This window comes from Pieris rapae, chromosome 7 (assembly GCF_905147795.1).
Source record: "Pieris rapae chromosome 7, ilPieRapa1.1, whole genome shotgun sequence".
NCBI classification, from domain to species: domain Eukaryota; kingdom Metazoa; phylum Arthropoda; class Insecta; order Lepidoptera; family Pieridae; genus Pieris; species Pieris rapae.
The window spans coordinates 4,835,541-4,857,826 of record NC_059515.1 but is presented as its reverse complement, the minus strand read 5'-3'; the positions used below and the strand labels follow the sequence as shown (position 1 = coordinate 4,857,826).

At 31.6% G+C, this 22,286-nt stretch overlaps 1 protein-coding gene across 3 annotated transcripts; it reads right to left on the bottom strand.

Annotated features, from left to right (window-relative positions):
* Nucleotides 1-777: 777 nt before the first annotated feature.
* LOC111001937 (anoctamin-8) lies at nt 778-21,332 on the bottom strand. 3 transcript variants are annotated; one of them, XM_022272014.2, is made up of 24 exons: nt 20,923-21,332; nt 20,551-20,679; nt 19,439-19,568; nt 18,941-19,046; nt 17,952-18,090; nt 17,302-17,418; nt 16,532-16,638; nt 15,478-15,581; nt 14,742-14,823; nt 14,184-14,336; nt 13,344-13,461; nt 12,890-12,945; nt 12,085-12,159; nt 11,844-11,976; nt 11,256-11,422; nt 10,570-10,767; nt 9,800-9,931; nt 8,960-9,091; nt 8,324-8,460; nt 6,308-6,413; nt 5,298-5,426; nt 4,233-4,359; nt 3,818-3,960; nt 778-2,891 (listed from the first exon to the last, which is right to left on the bottom strand). In XM_022272014.2, the coding sequence occupies exons 1-24, from the start codon at nt 21,041-21,043 to the stop codon at nt 2,796-2,798; spliced, it is 2,937 nt and encodes a 978-aa protein (XP_022127706.2). In that variant the 5' UTR covers nt 21,044-21,332; the 3' UTR covers nt 778-2,795. The 3 variants fall into 3 exon arrangements, with proteins under 3 accessions (XP_022127706.2, XP_045484875.1, XP_045484876.1); XM_045628919.1 differs by having other exon boundaries at nt 6,308-6,398; XM_045628920.1 differs by lacking the exons at nt 778-2,891; nt 3,818-3,960; nt 4,233-4,359; nt 5,298-5,426; nt 6,308-6,413 and adding an exon at nt 6,832-6,978 and having other exon boundaries at nt 20,923-21,324.
* Nucleotides 21,333-22,286: the final 954 nt, after the last annotated feature.

Sequence of the window (22,286 nt, the reverse complement as noted above, 5' to 3'; positions counted from 1 at the left end):
ACCGATATCCCCAGATCTAACCCCACTTGATTTTTTTTTATGGGGTTATGTAAAATATTTAGTTTACAGGAACCGGTACAACAGTGTGCAGGAGTTACAAAATGCACTTAGACGTATTATTTCAAACATCCACCATGCAAACATAAGTAAATCGACAGGGAGAGAAATTATTAAAAGAGTGAGAATTTGTATACAACAGAACGGATCACATTTTGAGCATTTGATAAATTATTTTTTTTAATAAAATGTAAAATTTTATGTTTTTAGTTTCATTTAATATGCTAGGTTATTAAGGAAAAAATAATGCTTATGAGTAGCCCTTTCAAACGCTATTATAAAATACATGTAATTTTACTGTCACATTTGGCGGGTTCGATTCCCGGTTGAGGTAGGAAATTTAAAAAAAAATCTGTGAATGCAGTTCTACTTATTATTAAAAATCAAACGATGTCTTCTTTCAGTAAAATATCCTATCATTAATATTTAAGGTACTTTCCCTCCGTGTGGCATCGCCGTGGGACGCCCTGTATATACTTCTTGTTAGATGTGTAGTTAGTTTCATGTTCCCTATGGGAATTGTGTCGTTGCAATATCGCTTGGCGTTCTGCGAACGATGATTCAATGTCATTATCATGCTATATACTGTAAGCATATTATTACGATGATTCTGTATATACTGTTTTAAAAGTTTATTTTATGCGTACCTATAATACAAACGTAAGGTTTTATATAAAGATAAAAGCAAATAGTAACGAGAATAAAAAAACAATTAGTAAATTGCAAACGTAATTTATTATTACACTAAAATTGCAACATTTATCAATAGTCCGTATAAAAATAATTACAATAACAAATACTTTGTTTAGCTACGGCGCGCAACACTATTTTAGAATAAAGCATTTCTATATATCACTAACAAATTCACCATTTGTGTCGCTAAATATAACAATAATAATACATCAACGGGACGAGACTAACCTGTATGTGTGGTGATATTTTACTATTTTTAAATGGTATTAGCATATTATAACCTTATATGTGTATTCATTGAATGCGCAGATTGTAATTGTCTATTACTCTTAATACAGAGGTAATATTATTATATTACCTCTGTATCTTAATACAACGGGCTTGTGACATAATCACATTTCGACATTCGTAAACTCACGCTTTGTCACGTGACCATTTGCATACAAAATGAAGTTCGGTCATGCCTGTCGCAAAGTGATTTTGTCTGTGGCGCCACAGAAGTTCCGAACTTATGTAAAATTATAATATTAGCTGCCAATTCGTAAATAATACGCTAATTATCAAACATTTAATTACAATACTACATAATAGACCAATTTGGCTAAGCAAATAAATTTTTCCCATGTCAGACAATTTAAGCCCCAAGCTAAGCAACTCCTAACTTACTTTACTATGCCTTAATTATAATTGAAAGCTATTTCATACAAGATTCGAAGCACTGTTACAAATAAATTGCATAAAAATAAAAATTAGTTTTATTTTGTTGCGGTAAATAAGTATAATCTAAAAATATAGAACAAACTTCAATCAATTAAAAATATTTGTAATAATTATCTTACCATTTACTAACACTTAATCCTAAGTTCTATAAAATTCTTGTACTGTAGAAAGGGAAAGATTATAGTTTATGCAGTAGACACATAATTGACAAAACATTTGAATATTAATAAATGCCTTAAAGGAGCTAAGTCACTTCTAAGAGAATATCCATCGTTATGTAAGAGTCCTTATAAAGAAGAAATTACATCGACACACACAAAAAGAATATTTAAAGTTGAAGTTAAAGTACAGAAGGAAGATATAAAGATTTGAAATAACAGCCATTATTGTCAGAAGATTGCTTATAGATTGACGAGTCAGATCTGACAAATGAAGATTATCCTACTCTCCATAGTTCTTACGATTTTTTATAAAACAAAGAAAAATCTATCGTGATTGATAAAGGTAAAATGATCCATGCCAGATCTGCTCTAAGCTTATCTCTGAATTAACAAACATATTATGAACAACATCGAAAAACTTTCAAAATGTTAAAAATGCTAAAAAAGCCGTTTAACAACACACATTCACAGCAATATCACAAATATCTCGTTGGTACTAATTAATAATTCATTCTGACTTTTTGTACTTGATAAGTTTTTAATCTATGACCAATTTCAAATTTAGAACCAAGATTAGCAATATCTGTGGCCTTTTCAAACATTTTAATTAGTATAAACTGTGCAAAAATAATTGACCTAATTGAATTCTGGAAATAAAAAATTTAAACTTTTTTTTATAAAGTTGCGTTAGTCATTTAGTCATTCACACCTTTTCATAATCATGATTAAAAAATACTGTATCGAGATTACTAGTTACTAAATGGATTAACAATTGTCAATAACAATATATTAACAATTACACGAGGATTTTACAAATTAATATAAATTACTTATCAGTGTTACCTAAGTTACTAATGACCTATATAAAATGTTAAATAACGGGGTAAAATAAAGAAGTTATGGTCAAATATTTATGTTGTCAAATTTTTTACTCAATAAAATCTAAATAATATCAATAAAATACAAATTAACAAAAATCCCTTTGGAACATCCTTTTCGTAGACTATAGAAAATGATCACTTTGAAAAAAGCAATAAATGTCTAATAAAGTTTTTTGTCAGGTTTAAGAGCATTTGGCAAACAAGTATTCGACCATAACACAAAATAATAACCATACAAAACTGTATTCCTAACAAAATACGTGTTTCCATAAACTACGGAAGATTACGTTGACGGCCTCGGTTTGACGTCATCCACCTGGATCAGCTGTTCTATGGGGATCAGGGATAATTCGCCACCTAGCATTGGCGCCGGTGGACCCTGAAAAAATATATGATTAATTTAATAGCAATTGCCCAAACAAAGAGGTTTAATGTACTTAATCAATGTTGGGCTTTAGAAATATATGCTGTGGTCTGTGGTAGATTAAACATTTATGCTTTGGTCAGGCCAGCAATCCCAACGTTTTTGTATGATATTTGGTCTGTGATTTGGCATCGGGTCAAAAAGTCGACGCAAGAACTATGGGGAGTTACAGAGTGTATATTACATATATCTGTTTAACAATAAGGTCATAATGTAGCTATTGAGTGGGATAAAAGATGGACTCTATAAATAACGAAATGGACTGGACCTCCTGGAACGAGATGTATAGGACGACAAAAGATGGACAGATGACATTATAGAGCTAGCGAGGAAAAACTGGATGAATGTTGCTCAAGACAAAGAGAATTGGAAAAATATGGAGGAGACTTTTACCCTCAGGGGCCATACAAAAAATAAAAAATAAACTTAAATTTTGGTTAAAACTAATACTAACTTAACTAATACAACTAATATTAAGGAATGTAAACTAACCATTATAGTATAGTATGGATTAATAAATCTTTTATTATTATAATAACAATAACTGCCATATCATGTTACGATAAAAAAAAATATGTTCGAATCATAAAATTGTGAACCCGTATGTATTGCTTCACAATTTTATGATTTCCAGATTTCACAAGTCCACATTTTTCTGTCGGATAAACTAAAAATCTTAGGAGGTTTAAGGTTCAATATTTAAGCAATTGTTAATTAGTATTATTATAGTTCTCCAAAGCATACGAATTTGATGTATCTATTTGTTGGGAACCCATCAGGATTTAGGTACAGCAAACGATGCTTCACTTGTAATTTTGAGAGATCGGTTTTTTTTAATAGAATTTATGTTTTGAGACTAAAATATTTAGATGATAATTTACCGGCGTAGTCAGCGGTCGCTCCGGTGTGTGTGGCGAGTGTTTGTCGTGCGCCTGCGCAGCTTCGCGTGCTTTACGCAGTCCAAGAGAAAAAACTGCCACTGATCGAACGCGTTTCACTAAAGCCGCACGTGCGCGGGAACGACCTACAATTTATGATAACATTAAACGAAATATCACGTTACACAATGACACATATCTTAATTAAATGATGATTGTATGATGAAGTTTACATAGACAATAATACAAATATTATAATAATGAAAAAAATTACAAATCTGAAGTAGTATAAAAATTGTTCTTTAAATTGAGCAAAAAAAAAAAACAATACGCCCCGTATTGGATCTAGGAGTAGTAAACATGGAAAGTTCTGTGCGTCACGATCAGGTAGATTATGGAAGTCCATACAAATACTTACTGCTCTTGTCCTTGTCTTTCGGCTTGTCATCTTCACTGGAAGTGGCGCTGGTGTCTAGTGAAGTAGGAGACGGAACAGCATTCAAATCCGGCTCAGATCCTCCAGCGCTTACACTGCCCGATAATTCCTGAAGTATAAAAGTGTTTACTATTTGATTACTATTATACTTAGAACACAAACAAGCAAGAATATTTTGTGACACTGGTCTACTTGACATAAATTTTTTTTACATATCATGTCTATTAAAAAAAAAATATTCGTAGGTGAGCAAGTTAAATTGTCTTACCGAAAAACTACGTTTCAGAGACGCAACCATTTCATAGCCTATATATAATATCTATTACAATATATTTGGCAACTTTAGGAAACGTTTGGCGTACTAACTGACAATAAATTATTATAGGTTTGTTTGCATTCTTCTATTTATCATTCATTGTCGTTGTTCCTTGTATTACTTTATCCTGTTTTCTTTATTTATGTTATATAGCTATTAAGATAAAATTGTAGCTGATATTTTCTTAAAATGCTGTTTTTATAAAATTTATTTAGATTCCACCAATCTTATATTTTAAAATTTTAAATAACTCTATCCATAGTTGCTTGTCGTTTAAAATAATCAAATACACAACGACACGCAATACTCGTCGAGCGAGTTTGCTTATCTTGCCGAAGCCGCGTACAAATTATTTGAAGAAATCTATTAGGTATGAGGGTGTGCAATTATTTAACCAATTGCCATCTCAAATTCGCAATATTGGAGTGTTTGACAAATTAAAAAAGGCATTAAAGATGCATGTTAGAATGAACATAGCTGACTAAAATTGTTACGGCTAATGGCGACGTGTATCTCGCTCGTATATAATATATACATATTAATATTAAGTTTCTCATGTAAATAAAATATTTCTGTTTTGTAATGAGAAATAAAGTTCTTTAAACATTATATTTTCGCATAAATAGAGGCTGACTACAATGAATTACAATTTTGGTTTTGACAGCTTTTTGTATTTTATACAGCTAAATATAAATTTCCATTTACAGAGGTTGTTGGAAGCAAGAGAATACCTGCAGCGTAGGGTTGACAAGCGGCCTATGGTGTGTAGGGTGTGGAATACAATGCGCAGACCGGTGTAGTGGTTCATCTCTTAACCCTCGCACGCCCAGAAGGGACAAAGGTGCACCTGGATTGGCTTCCTATAAAAATAAAATAGTAAATGATTACTTACGTGTGAACGTATTTTATTAAAGAAGTTTCTACATTACTTTCGATTAGCTAAATAAGCACATTTATAAAACCAACCTATTCTCCTGTGGTATTGTATTTATAGCATATATTAAAATTAATAAGAGAAAACCAAATTGAAAAACTGAATTAATATATTTATATTTTATTGGAGAAACTTGAACTACATAAAGTATTTGAATAAACAATACAATAATAGACCTATATAGTAATTTTATGCTGAGAGTACATTGTCTTCACATATAATTATTAAATTAACGTATACAAATATTGTAAATTTTTTAAAAGTTTCTTGACCATTTTTCTCCACACGAAACTACCTTTTGGAAGGGGCAACTAGAGTCATCTTTATATTTTACTAGCGACCCGCCCCGGCTTCGCATGGTGATACTAAATACACTACAGAAAATCTGTGAACGTTGTATATAAAAATGTGGGTTATCCATAAGAGATAGACATATACCATCACGGACTTTTCTGTAGACCTTTTCAATGTGTACAATACTTAGTACATTATTGATAAAACTCCTAGGGTTCAGCCTGCGTTTGCAATGTAAGCGGAAAAAATCATCGACATCACATTAGAAACCTCAAAAATAATAGTACTTCACTATTTAATGGATGTTATTATACATATAAACCTTCCTCTTGAATCACTCTATCTATTAAAAAACCGCATCAAAATCCGTTGCGTAGTTTCAAAGATTTAAGCATACAAAGGGACATAGGGCCAGAGAAAGCGACTTTGTTTTATAATATGTAGTGATTTAACGTGCCATTTTAGGTGGTCTAATTCGAATAAATGATTTGACTGATTGATTGATATTCTTACCTTCCGTAATATGGGCTTGGTAGGACTGACATCCTGCAACATTTGCAGCGAACCGCTAGTCACGGCTGGATCTATAGAAGCTGCTTTAGGCCTGGAAATTTCAACCCTTTAGCCGAGTTTTTAGAAAATATAATGACTGATAATTCTCAAGCAATCGGAAGACTGTGAGGCTTCAAAAGTTTTAAATGTGCGAATGCCTAAGCAGGTTTAAAAAGTACTTTTACGAAACTTCAAAACCAACCCTTGCGAAAGAAGTATAGCGAGTTTAGAGAATGCTCTAGAAAGCTGGGAATGTGAGGGGAGAGAGAAATATAAATTCGATTACTATTTACAAATTTTTTATACCAAAACGTTACAATATTAATTCAACGGTAAAACTTTTATAAATGTAATAGGAATTTTAAAGCAAGATTTTTAGTATGTATGCTTGGCTTTAGGATATAAATGACATGAGTGCATGTATTATAGATTACATAACAAAATGAAATTACCTTTATAGACGTATCTTTGAAGGGTTAATAAAAACTACAATAGAGAGATCAAAATTTATTTGCAAATAAATAATAAAAAAACAAAACACACAACATACAAAAAGCATATATGGTACAGATAATATCATGGAATATATAACTCGTTAACTACACACCCATCGCTGTAATGTGTCAAATTAACTGAAAACAAACAGAATGAAACTAATTTATAATCTATATTGCCATTTTGTACTTGCAACATTTTGCAACAATAAAATCAATTGCAGATTCCGTATTCTGTATAATTAATGACTTAATTGTGTTAAATTTTTTACTAACGCATATAGCATATGAATTTGCTAGAAATATTAGTTAGTCGATTTAATTATTAAATAGACATTAGAAGATATATTTGTTTAGGTTTTTTATTAAGTGTTTTTATTATTATTTATATTACAGAAGAATACAATAAAATGATAATGAAATTACAGGAGAAAATCGCTGTGGTTTGTATAAATGTAAGTATAGCAGTATTGTTTAGAACGCTACAAATGCATATAAAATAATTTTTCAATTTACTTTTTATGTTGGTTAACGTAGTATTGCAATATCTGTTTTAAGTATAATGTAAAAGTCTCAAAGAGCAGTGTTGGCCTAGTGGTTTCAGTGTGCGACTCTCATCCCTGAGGTCGTAGGTTCGATCTCCGGCTGTGCACCAATGGACTTTCTTTCTATGTGCGCATTTAATACTTGCTTGTCCGGTGAACTAAAATATTGTAAAGAACCCGACATGTCTTAAACCCAAAAATTCGAGAGCGTGTTTCAGGCACAGGAGGCTGATCACCTACTTGCCTATTATATTTAAAAATGACCATGAAACAGATTCAGAAATCTGAGGCCCACAACTGAAGAGGTTGTATGTAGCGCCATTGATTGTTATTTTTTTAGTCTGTGGATTCAATATCAATATAAGATATTGATATTGTAGTGATTTATCTGATTTGCAGAGCCATAAATTATACATTAAAATCTGATAAAAATATCAAATTACGCAATAGTTTTGTTGCAAAACGTCATTAGTACCCCGCCTAATTAACACGATAGCATTTGTAATCTACTATCTATATGAGAAAAAGAATACTGGGTGCCACAGATAGATAATATTTTTTACTAGTTATTTTGAGCACCACACTAATGCACATAGGAACCGTGGCGCCAAGAACTCTTCCATGCATATGAAATGATTCTATTTCATATAAATATTGTTATTCTAGTTATTTTCAGGACTTCCTATATTAAAAAAAATACTGGATTTTATTTCAATCGCTATTTATATATAGACATTTGACATACAAATAGTATGTTTTACTTTCTCAAGAAAACAATTACCAACATGTCTCTGATAAGTATAGAACTTTTTTAACATACTGAAACTGAATCTTTTGTCCTTATCACTTTGCAATTAATAAAAGTGTCAGAAAATTTCAAAGTAAATTAAGATACCTTGGAATAGCTTTAAAATAAAATATTTAGTGGCAATACTCACCTAAATGGTGGAATTTCTGAAATTTTCCCAATATTAATTTTCTTTTTTTCCACTGGTTTTTCGAGCTTCGGAGTGGTCGGTGTCAGTGTTCGTGGAGTGCGAGAGGGACGTATGTCGTCTTGACTCGGAAATTCCGACTAGAAAAATAAATTGTTAAAAAAAAATCAGGTTTGAACAATTCAGTACAGTACGTGTGCATTTGCATTTAAAAATTATCAAAGACAGAAGTTTTTTTTAATTATACATTAAACATAGGTTACATAAAGCACCATTCGGGATGACGTAAGAAAAAAAAAATTGGCAAAAAGTAAATATTTGTAACAACAGGAATGAAAAAACTGTCACATGGTGTACATTTTCTGGAATAAAAGGAAAATTTCCATAACTTCAAAAATACATGACTTAATTTCTTAATTTTTCTGATAACTGGTGTGGCATTACCTATGAGAAAATTTCGACTTGACGTCGACTTTTGGGACACCCTGTATAATGGGGCGAGGCTCACCTGATGGTAAGAGATACAGCCATAGACAAAGATTGCCAGACGGGTCGCAAGTTCGTTGCCGGCCGTTGAAGATACTGCATTTTTTAATAACAAATTGTGGCAATAATATTAAAATTAAGTTTTGGTGTTACCAATAGCGGCGCGTGCGCAGAATTGATAGCCTCCCGTCTTTGGAACTCGACTTTTGCCATTTCAGTAGCAAGCCATGCCGGGATCTCGGGAATCGCCACGCGTAGAGCCAGTACCGTCACCAATACAACGTGCTTTAACAATTTTTAATTTACTTTAGTACATTAATACAACGGGCAGAGTCAAGCATCAGTCGATGGAGGCTGACAGCTTAACACTTGACTTAACATCTTGTTAAGTCAAGTGTTAAGTATGTTGAAAGTTTACTTAATGATATGTAGTTACATTGTACCTCAAAATTAAATGCTATTTTTGATTACTTTACATACATGTAAGTGACAATTTGTGTATTTAATAATTTTAAGACAAACATGAAGTTGCCTTGTGTAGTCTAATGTCATAAACAGTAGATTAATTTACATCTAGGTTAATGCTTTTATTGTATAGTCTAGCGTCACATGTAAATACCGATTTCAAGTACCGAAAGCTGATGTAAAGAAACATTATCAATAACATAAATGAATTAAGGAGTTTTCATGCAAAAAGTTAAAACTGTTATAAAAAAAAGTATTCATTCCAATAGATATTTACCCATTTCATATTTTTTTATTACATATGATTAAATAACTCGAGACAAATTATCACCATAAATCACATTTTAGTTTTTATATCAGTTTGTTTGGAAGTTTCAAACATAACTTAATGCTATATAATTTTGAAATAAGTTTAGTGAAAAATCCGTGTTGCATTGATCCGAGGTTTCTACAGATAACTAACGACGACGCATATCGAAACGACATAAAATTACATGTGAACAACAATAAAAATTGATATTTTCTTACCTCTAAAGCCACAATGAGTAGAACAGTCTGAGCTGGAGTCGCATCAGGCAACAATCGATGTACGGGCCCAGATAGACCAATCAACGCGCAGTTAACTAATACAGATACTGCTACCATTGCTTCCATTGCGTGCTGAAATTACGACATATATTAAGTCCTAGTATTATCTACATATATACTCTTTATTTTCCTTTTTAAAATAAAAGAAAAAAATCAACCTTTTTGGTAACTAAAAGTAAATGCGACTCTTGTAAATTGTAATCTTAGTAGTCACAAACCAAATATAAAAAAAGACTGGCAACGCACTCGCGAGCCCTCTTGGCATTGAGTGTCCATGGGCGGCGGTATCACTTAACATCAGGTGAGCCTCCTACTCGTTTGCTCTATAAAATAATTGATTTGATTTAGCTGTTTAGTTGATAATTCACTACTAAAATGATTGTGTATTCAATAATATACTGTAACGCAATATCATAAAGCACTTAATATAATTCATAAATAGTATACAGAATAATATCTTCATTTTGCGATAAAAAGGAATGTGAGAAAATTATCAGTACGCACTGAGCGTATTATGCAAAACGCCTATTCAGATATTTATCGTGTTCTGAGAAATCCTAGAGTCTACTAATTCTAGGCATTTAGAAATATCATTACCCTATTGGCAGGTTATAAAAATAATTTCCTTTACGTCACATTAAACGTTTTATTAAAAATGTTTTAAATCATTTTTGATTACAGACAACATTATAAAAAAGCAAATGTATTACCTGCCAGCTCCCAATACTATTAACCCTCTCGCCAAAGGGTCGTTGGGCTACATGACACAGCTTGAAGGCATCCGCTCGTATCTCACATGCGTTATTCAGTAGAGCACATAATGCCGCTAGAGGGAACGCAGTGGAGAACAATACCACGTGACCTAGTTGAGTCAACATCTCCAGGTATTCAGCGAATGTGCCTTCGTACTGAAATTAAACATTTATTATTGATTTAATTTCAGCAAAAATACAACTGAAATTAAACATGTATCTTAAATACTCGAAGACAAACTCTGATTTTTAATTCCGTAGAATTCTGATGTGTTGCTACTAAAAGTTTTCTACCGAAAAAAGGAAAAAAATTCACACGGCTGCTGTGAAATGCTACGTTTTTTTTATGTTTTACCTGCAAAAAGGTAAATCTAAATAATAACTTACTCAACCGACTTAAAAAATTACACATAATTCAATATCACGAATCACATTATATGAAATAAAGGACATAGAGTATCAAGAAAAATGTATATAACAAATCTAAACTGTATATCAAATTAAACGGGCTATATTATTATTATTTAATTGACGGGAGAGTGAGAACCACAGAGTGTGTTAGTTCATACGTCGTTTATTTAATGACCAAAGGGCACCTTCTACACTCGCTTTAACCTTTATATAATATTATTAATAGTATTTACCTTAAACAATTGTGACTCCAGCTCAGCCTGATGTATAACCTTTTGTCCAACGACAGGTTCTGAATCACGTCTGTCTTTGTCTGTGCCGTTTAATAATAACTCCGGTGGTTCGCCGCTTGAGATTTTTTCCTTTTCAAATAGTTCAGCTAGCTGTTCGGACGTTTGAACTGAAATATTTAACTTGTATAAGAAATAAGTTTTAACTGTAAACGAGAATCTAAGTTAACATAAAAAATACAAAACCAAAATAAAATTTAAAAAAAAATGCCATGAAAAGCCAAGTTTTTTTTATAATGAATTAGACCATATTTCAAAGCATTTCACTTTCAATTAGGATTATTTTGTCTGTGGTTAGTATTTTAACGAGTATTGGGGATAAAAATATACAAAGCGCGTTGTGGAAACCAGCACAAAATATGAATTAAGATATAATCAATACTGATATAATAAAGATTTTTAATTAATTATCAAAATTAAAAAAAACCCAGTTGTATAAAGTCAAAACAAGTCTTGACACTTCACAATTGCAGCTGCAATTTGGTATGGGATATATTAAATAATATGTTTGCATTATGACATGTTACTTACTTTTAGTAGGACTCAAAGCTCCAAACACGTCAAAACAGATTTTGGCCAATCTCAAATTCTCAATGAGATAGGGCAGCGCAGATTCCTTCAGATTACCAATTATCTGTCTCGTTATAAGGAGAACTGCTAGTTGCTACAAACATACACATTTATCATTTAAAACGCAATAAATTGTAAGAGTTTCAAGATTATTTTGAATTGATATGGTCTTTATTTACACAATCTTCTATTAAAGTCTTACCTCTTTCAACTTATCCATATCCTGAAGATAGAATGCGATGTAGAACAAACTCATAAAGGAGTTTACGAACTGAAACTGAACAAACAAAAGCATAATTACGCAGTTAGTTTAAAATTGTATGCAGAATTAATCTCTTTACAAACACAAGACAATCGGTACTAATGAAGATAAAGGTCCACATTACTAAAACATTTCTATCGATCTAGTATTGGATTTAATTTTTAGTAAGGCAGGCGAATGCGAAGTTCAATGATTTTGTATATTGAAACTCTTATAAACTACAAGTTGGATAGAATATTATAAACTCATCAAAACATTGACGCATAATTTTTTTAGCATTTAAACCTACTGCAATTTTTTACTGGATTCTACTTAGAGTAGAGTTCAACGCGATAGGGCAGCGTCGTAATAGTAACGTGAAAAATAACTCTCGTGTTTTGTTTTTAATATTCAAATTAAAACCTTAAAATTAACGGTGTAATTGTAATAGTTATAAAAAGATAAGATTTATTTTATCGCTAATTTATGAAGCAATATAAATATTGTGTTAAAAGTGAGTACCATGCATGTGCTGAGAATGCCGTGCCATGTTAAAATAAAAACATTATCACTTGTAGAAGATATATAGATAGTTTGGGTTGCCATGCAAATAAAAAAATGTTTCAACGAATGTTTTGAAGAAACAAATATGAGTCACGTTAGCTTAATATTGAAAAGCAACGTAATGGTGATGAAAATTATGCATTGATATTTCTAGATGGCAACCCTGAAATTAAGCTAAAGCCATTTGCAGTTCAATACAAACCAATGCAATTTTCACAATCAGATGGTTCTCATACTTTGTCTCAAGCCGATAATTTTCTATTTAAATATCGATGTTACCATGTACCACGTTGTCCATTCCCATTTGGTAAGCGGTAAAGAGAAAACAAAATTTACTACCATAGATTAAAAAATAGATTTAGTCTATGGTTTTCTATGTCTAATTATAGATTTGACAGGATTTAAATCATGCTAGGTTTATTCAACATCACAAAAAAGTTCGCCAAAAACCTATACCGCGAGATATAGTTCTAAACTACAGTTAACTTTAAACTATTTATATTTCTAAAATAGATTAATGGCAGTTTGAATTAAATACTACGAGAGTTCTATTTAACCATAACTAGGTTTTAGTAGAAAATAAATTTTTATACTTATTCACACTAGTTAGTAATAAAAAATCTAGCAAATTAAAAAAAAATATATATATAATGTACCTTTGTCATTGAGCCACCGGGCAATCCTTGCGTATGCCTCCTCTTCGACGGCTATAATAATAGCCAAAGCGGCCCGCGGTATCCAATTAAAGTAGCCTATTGTATTTTCCCACCAATCCTAGAGTTCATAATTAATACAAATATCAAAACATACTTCTCGATATTTTTTAGTAAATGATATAATTTAGATATATATGTCACCGTAAGATTGTAAACATCGTTATATTACAATCTATCTACATTACAATCAAGCGAAAAATAATGCGTTAAATTGCAATCATAATGATACGGTTCACAATCTGTCGATAGTTTACAATCTTACGGTGACATATACAACTGGACATAATATGATAATTTCGATCTATAATATATGATAATTATACAGTTCGGTACGATAGCTACAGTCTGGCTACAGTTTGTTAAATTTTTCCGGACATACTAAGAACAATATTTCGTTTTTAAACGATAAGGGTCTTTATAAGCTTGCTTTTTCAAGAGTACTGAGAGTTTTTTATTCCAGCTTTTCCCTCGGCCTACAACTGTCTTCTTTGCCGATGTGTAGGGATGCCTACAGGTTTAAATTTAATGACGTGGAATAAGCGATAGCTGTCTAACTTATATTCCATAATAAATGTATTTTATTTTTTTAAGAATACTTTTAGGAACTTAAAATTGAATACAAGTTATAATGTGTGAACGCTAAGCGAAGCTAAGTAATGACATTAATTCACCAATCATACAACTCATACATACAGAAACTCACTAAGTGTCACCGTTACTTTAACCAAACAAAATACTGGAGCAATTTTTGCCCCATTTTGGTCTGAAAAAATGTTATACCTGAGCTAATAACAACGCAAAAGTAGCGACTCCAGCAACACCTAGACACAACAGCATAACGGGGAAGGAGACGCAGTGACGCCAAACGCGACGACGCCATGCCGCGTACTGCGGCTCGGGGCGACCCGTTACAGGGCTTATACTCATCTCACCCTAAAAACAAACACAACCAAAGATTTATTTTGAGATCATATATCTACTGCATAATAAGATCTAAATATTTAATCTTATTATGTAGTATATATAGAAATTTTCTTATAACTATGTGATGGTAGTTTTCGAAGGTTGACATAAATGTTGGGGCAGCGCCTAGTAGTTCGATCTTTTATAAGCGAGTTTACCCTTTTTAAGAAGTATTTACATTTTTCATTAAATTATTGATTTTGGGATCAAATTATTACTACGAATAGAATATGTTTGAAGAGTTTCTTCTCAGTTCTGCCTTTCAGGTAGTTTCGGAGAATCAGATTTTTTAAAATAATAATTCTCTGGATGTCTAACATTCACCAAGACAAAAACAATATTAAAGTAATAAATGTATTGTATTATAAAGGTTACCTGAAACAAAGGTCTTGGTTCCAGGAGCAAGTCATCTCTCTGATCCAATGTACCCCATTTATACGCTAACACGTTGGAATACCTAAAATGCCACAATCGTTATTATATAGCACTATCGTTGGTTGCGTATACGCTTATAATCTATTTAACTAGAATAAACTAATATATTAATGCTATTGAGATATATATATATATAAATCTTAAAAATAGGCTCCAATAAAAATAAAAGAAAAGCGTAACCTTAAATTTGTTTGGTAAATTGCAAACGATTCAAGTCAACCATATAATAAAAAAGAGTGTGTGTACTTATGTATACGCGTTAGAAGTTATACTTTTACGTATGGAAAAAAATACTAAATAAAATACAAATAAATGCAGTAGTGATTAACGATAAATATTATAATTAATCAAAAACATATTTTATTTATATAATAATAAAATAAAAATAAATTATTAGTAAATACTATCACCGTCGTATATGATATTGATTTAATAAAACCACCAAAATAATATTTATTTATTCACACTGTTTGATTGTACTGTTACGAAACACGTGTTCTAAATATAAAAAATATAAGAATATACAAATTGAAGATAGTTATCGATTTTCATGCCACCTAGAACTAACTTAACGATGTCGAATTTAGGTGTCGGTGTGCGCGCGCATCGTAAAAATTCACTCTCATCATTTATCTCCATCGCGCCAAAAGAAGTATAACTTCAAAAACTTTAATACCTTTTCCACGTCTCCAAATAAACACACGCCCATAATACGTTAAACAAGGAAAACAAAACGTGGGCTATATCTTTCCAATTGTCACTCGCTGTACCCAGCCAAACCTAGAAATAAAAGCTACACTAAAAAAATATTTAATTAAGCAAAGTCTTACCTATAAGTTGGTAACCATGATATGTTACCGCATTTATCGTAGCTCTAAACAAATATATTTTGTAACACACTTAAAAACCCTAACTATACGCAGAAGTTAATTAGGCACGCTCGTGATAGTGATGTACTAACTGCATAAAAAATTCAAGTTATCTTTAAGGCCCCTCAACACTCGCTATAGTAGGTATCTATTAATTACTTATAATATCTACGGCTAATAAGGGGGTTACATGTAGGTACATTTTTGGTAACAGTTCTATATCCAAAGGTTAATAAAAAAAAATGTGAGCTGTCACGGAACGCCTGGCAGATGTGAAACATCGACATTATTTTGTAAAAGTAATATGCAGAAAAGAACAGATTGTGATAGGAACTAAATATGTCATAATGATAAAATAAAATATTACGATTTTTTTCCAGATAACGATGACTATTTTTTGAATAAACATTATTTTCATTAAATATTTTTAATGTGAAATTTACTACTGCATTTAGACTGTATATCATATAGCGTGGCGATGACGCATCCACGGCATGCGTCGCCACGCCAGAAATCGGTTTTACGTGCGGCTATTGATGTTTCACATCAAAAATATAATTTTAGTTTTCTAATAAAATAACAAAGTAGTATTTTATTTACTGATCGTACTGTCGCGTTAAGGGCGAGAGCGGTAGGCGGTGGGGTGTGCAGGGAGGGGAAGCACATTCCAAGTAGGTGCCAAGTTGATTTGTGCGTGTAGTACAAAAATTACGAAGGAATTATAAAGCTCCAGACTTATTAAGAAAAACATTCAATTACTTCATACGTACGAAAACTTTCCAGCTTATTAACCTGGTTTAATTATACAATACATTTATATAAATAAGAATGGTATCTTGGTATGATATAAAGGTATCTTACCCAAAACACGAAGCCGACGACGGCGGGTACAGTAAGCGAGCGTGTATAATGCCCCAACCATGCGAAGTACATAGCTATCTTCACGCCGAAGTATTCGCTTATTTCATCTAAAAACACCACATATAAGATTATTTAATTCAATTTAAAACAGATGGTCTCTTAACTCTTAATTTACAAGTGATCAAACATTTTAATAATATTACATAAAGAAGTCGGTATATTTGGATTGGACATAAAACTATGATACATTTTCACGTCTTTGCTTAGAATAGGCGACCAATGGCCTGAATGTAAAATTTTTATTTTTATTTTTAAAGAATAAAATGAAATAAATCAGTACGCTATAACTTTTTAAAGTCTGTGGCCCAGGTTTATGTATCTGTTTCATGATGATTTGTCAATCTAATAGGTCTTGCCAATTGCAAGTAGGTGATCAGACTCATGTGACTCACAAACGCCGTCGACATTTTGAGTCTAAGGCAAGCCGGTTTCCTCGCGATGTTTTCCTTCACCGTTCGTGCGAATGTTAAATACGCATATAGAAAGAAAGTGCATAGCCGGGGATCGAACCTACGACCTTAAGAATAAGAGTAGCAAGCTATTAGGCCAACACGGCACTGCTCATTTAAACAATAGTTAAATCAAATTGGTTGTTATATGGAAGAGTGAACCGTGAATCAGACTCAATAATTATAATTTACGTAAATAGTGACTGTTTTATTCTATTTTTAAAGTAAAAATTCGAGTTTCATAAAAATATAAATAATTACCTAAAGGTTGTGGCGAGAAGAACGTCTTGACCCATTTCTTCCTTAAACTCTCCAATTCATTTCGCTCGTGAAGCGGAAACATACTCCCTATGACACCACGACTTACGCATGCCGGAACTAAAATTAAATACATATAACTAAAATTAAATAAATTTTTAAATATTTCTTAATCATTACGGAATATTACAAAGCAAAGCAAAACTAATATATCCTTGAGTTTCTGTTATAAACACATAACCTTATTTTGTCCTATGTGCAGTACATTGGTACAATAATTGTGTATGTAATTCTAATTTTTAGAGCAATTCGATGATACTTAGTGTATTTATCAACACAAAGCAGAAATCGTTCGCGCTGTTACTCAACCAAAACTCAAACTTTATTCATATAAAGTGTAACAATAAATTTACACACATCTGAACGTCAACAGAAAAGATTTTAAATTTATTGTAAATTTACATTAACTACCAGTTCGCAAGTCAAGGGCGTAGAGCGGCGAGAAGAAGATCTGGTAAGAAACTCTCCGCCACTTTTAAAACGCAAATTTTTTAGTCACACAAAATAAATGTAATAAACACACATATTTAAAGCGAATTTATTTTATTTGCTAATTTAAACGATATATTTTCTTTTAAATCTTGTCCACCTACCAATGCTTTGTCCTGGTCGTAATGTTAACGCTGGTTCTAAAGCGTGTTCATCTCCCGGCTCTGCTCTAGCTGCTTCTAGCACATGTTTAACAAGCTCGCCTCTCTCTTGGGAACTAAGGAGTTCTGATGCTGAAGATCCCTATGTATATCATCAATTGCTATATTTACGTGCGTTATATAGGCACCTTATCCAGTTTAAACAATATGAAGCCTAAACTTACAAGTAACTCTCCTTGTGATGCCTTTGAGAAAATGTCTTGGATGTTAATTTTTTATGACTAGCTGATATGTATATTATAAAAATATAGATACATAATTTATCACGCCAATAGAAGTACCATTATAAGAATCCTCATACTTGATACAGTTTCGTGCCTTGTATAAATAATTCAACGATTCCGTTGTTACCAATATCCCTGATAGTGGCATTTGAATAATGCCAATAACATATTGGAATAGGTTGCATGAATTGGAACAAGTGTTTCGTGTTCATATCGATTTATATTTAGGTATAGGATAGCCTTTATTATTTACTTGTACATAGGAATATTATATTTATATATAGCTATTTTTTATAGACATCGATCGGATTCGAATCGTAAAATTGAAGAAAATCATAATTTTAAGTTAAAGTCAAATTAGGAATCTAATAACTAAGTTTCTAATTATATAAAAAATACAATTTACTAGTAAATCCACGTGTAAAAATACATATTAATCAGTCTGCAGTTTATATAAATTAATATAATATAGAAAGAAATACCCATAGTTGCTCCCCTAACTAGAAATCACATTTTATAATCTATGAATCTATTTATTTTATTCTCATCATTTTTGTTTGCCTAAGTGACACATTATAATATATTGTACATTATTGTTCCTTAGGTACGAATGTTTTCATATGTGTGCGTTGGCATACTTTTGTAAAAAAAAATAGTAATGAAAAGTAAGATAAAGTATACATTATATACAGGTACAAAAAAATGTACCTTTTGAAAACAATGCATATCTCGAACAGTGAACTCCTTATACCCTCCTCCAAACTCTGGTTTAAGCTGTTTTGGCAAGTGGATCTCCTCAGCTGTTTGCAGGAGTCTAGAAAATTACATATTATTTAGCAAACTGACAAGATTTCATTTTTTTTATAGAACAGGAAGCAAACGGGCGTTAAGTTACACCGCCGAACATGGTCACTCTCAATGCCAGATGATTCTCGCGGGTGAGTTGCCGGCTTATTATGAATTGATACGCTCTTTTCTATTATACATGAACTTTAGTGCTAAGTACTGTAATGCTATACAGTCACGCAATTGCGTGTAATAAAGTAATTACTTTATAACCTGAAATCCCGGGTTCGATACATAGAGACCCAGAAAAATGTCTGTCGCAAGGATAGTGGATAGTAAACTTAAAAACTTTGTCAGCGCAATATATTTCTATAAACCTAACATTTAATTCACTTTAACAAACATTTTCTGGATACTCACACATCGTCGTCAGCTGTTATATAGAAGGCAGAGCATTGTGACGAGGCATGTTGTCGCACGCACACTCGGAGCCTTGGACGACTACCACGTAATTTTTGTAATAGCCATAGAAGCATGCTGTCTGGGATACCTGCGCAATAAAGTATGCTTGTACCTCCATCCAGGGCTTTAAATATATTTTAATTGATCCTAATAGTACAGTGTAAACAGGCCATTTAATAATATCAAAAAAGATTGTTTACTCAGACTAATTTCTGAGTATAAATTTTGATATTGTTATGAAAGATACTCTTTTGTTGTGGCCTACTTCAAATCACAAACCATTATTCTTTTATGAAATAAATTGAGCCAAAAAGTGACAAAATTCTGGATGTGCGCCAATTTAACTTTCTTAGTCCTCTGTATATGATATTCTATATCTAAGGTACATTTCAACAGTTTAGATCATACTTTATATAGTATTTAACAAAAGTAACATGATGTTTTAAATGTGTATTTAATCTTTTTATATTAGTGTGTCTTGTACTCTTGTAAAATGGATATGTTGTAAATTTGTGTATGGTAACATAATAATTATTTTGTTGTAATTTTTCCATATTTATTGACATAAAATTTAATATCATCTTTACCAAATAATCTTTGTAAGTTGTAAACAAATATTCCTGGGTCAACTTCAAACAACAGACATGCTGTCAGAGACTTTATGAAGCAATATTGTCACTCTATCCATTAGCTATAAATACCATGCAAATAAAAACATTTTCAACCAAATGTTTGAGATTTGGGCATCAACAATCTCTTCAGCTTTCCAAATTATATATTTTTGTACTGATTTTATATTATATTATATTAAAAAGTGAAATTATAATAAACATATACTAAATATTGTAGAAAATTGTAATGCAATTAAGGAATCATGGTCAGCGAGGGAATGCCACATCAAGTTAAGATAACTATTAAATACTAGTCAAAGTCAGTATTTACTATTTTCACAGAATTTTTATATGGCATAAATTAGAAGATAATACTTACTACTTGAAACAAATTACCTATTAATTTGGAAATATTGTTACTACAATTAATATCATTAACAAATCCAATAATAACAGTACCTTTAGGGAAGATAAGAACCACATCAGTTTGTTGTGCAGGAGTAGAATGTAGTAACAGTCTCCGAGGGTGCATAAGGTGTGCCCCTATTTGACCAGCTATGGGTAGTCGTCTCCGCAGTTCTCTGCCAGCTGATTAAAATGGTCTTTCAAATTTGTCACTGCTCTTACGTATGATAAAAATATTTTTCACGAAGGAATTAAAATTAAGTAAGTTAAATTTCTTTTATAAAATATCCTAACTTGTTTAAAACCAATCGCTTCTCGAAAAATGCGACACAGTTACAAAGGGGTACTTATCATTGCGTAGAATTCATGAATTAAAAAGACCTTAATATTAAATTAAGAGAGTTAAAAAATAAATCGTGAAATTACCACTATCCAGCTTGTCTTTTGCAAATTCAGCGAAAGACTTGTGTTCCCCTGGTGTCGAATGAGAACTGCTTTCGTTTTCATATTTATCGCAATTTCCGGAAGCCTTATTGTCACTTTCCATTATTAAATCTCGAAAACGATGATTAACTATGATCGCTCAGTAGACCTTCAATGATCTTACATCATCGATTATAATAGCTAATAAAAAGAAAATTATGCCTGACAGGACAAACAACTAAAAATAATGCTTTAAAACTAACAAAATAAATGACTACAATTTTTCTTAATTCTGCAATTTTACTAGTTAGTACATATTTTTCTACAAAATTTAAATTAAGCTTTTATTTTTTATTTTTTAAAACGTAACTAAGAACTGTGAAGCAAACTGTCAAAATTGATTTTTAGGCCGTAGAATTTTGGCCGCTACTAAGTTGCCATTAATAAAATTATAGGTTATAGGTATAGTTCCAACAAAATCTCACGGCAAATAGATAGGGAAATTTGTTGTAGGCAATACTGGGGAAATTGGATTAAACGATCTTGATACTATTTTATTTTTAATTATGTCTTTATATACTTGTATGAATCATCGGTTTCTTAAGATAACGAAATATTACACTAAAAATAAATCAATCGTAAATTACTTTAAATACTAATTTATTGTATATCATTTCTATATAAACTTAAAACCTCATTCAGAACTAGAAAACGACTTTATTAACTCAACTTGCATTTCCTATTCTTCATCACATGAATAAAATAAAAAGGTATTTATTGAAAATCGCTCTTCCAGCATTTCAATTGTTATATCTTTCTTTATTAATTCATTTTCAATTTTCTTTAAGGTTCACAACATTTTCGCCAATCCTCTGCACCAATTTGTGAGAAAGCCTCTTCTGTTAATAATTTTGTCACTTGCAGGTATATTTAAATTTTTATTCAGAAAATATTTGTTTAAGTATACCATTTATTACGTATATGAGATTCAATATGCAATGTAAAATGAAGTCTTAAAACTTTATGACCGTGCGATTTTAATACTTCATTTATCTCACATAATGGCGAAGAAAGGATTTGTTTCACTCTTTCAAAAGTTGACATTTATGCCAAACGACGATACGATTGGCTTGTGCGGGTAGTATGTTCACAAGTATCATCTATCACAGTATCATATCACCCATTTTGTAAAATTATCTTTATTCATATCATGGTGGTAGCCAGCAGATACACTTGTTGCCTTGAACCCCAGACAGGATTTTGGTATATAGCCATTTACTCCACAAGCGTTTACAATGATCCACCTCGCTTCAAGTAATACTTTTAGATTTTTGCTTTGCCAGCACTTATTTACAAAACATGAATTG

Bases quoted from the DNA above. Each gene is read 5' to 3' on its own strand.
- LOC111001937 (XM_022272014.2), bottom strand. From the start codon at position 21,043: ATGGAAAGTGACAATAAGGCTTCCGGAAATTGCGATAAATATGAAAAC. The intron at 14,824-15,477 runs GTATTAAAGTTT...GTGGCATTTTAG, and splicing joins TATTTGGAGACGTGGAAAAG to GTATTCCAACGTGTTAGCGT. The intron at 2,892-3,817 runs GTAAATTATCAT...ATATTTTTTCAG, and splicing joins AGCGACCGCTGACTACGCCG to GGTCCACCGGCGCCAATGCT.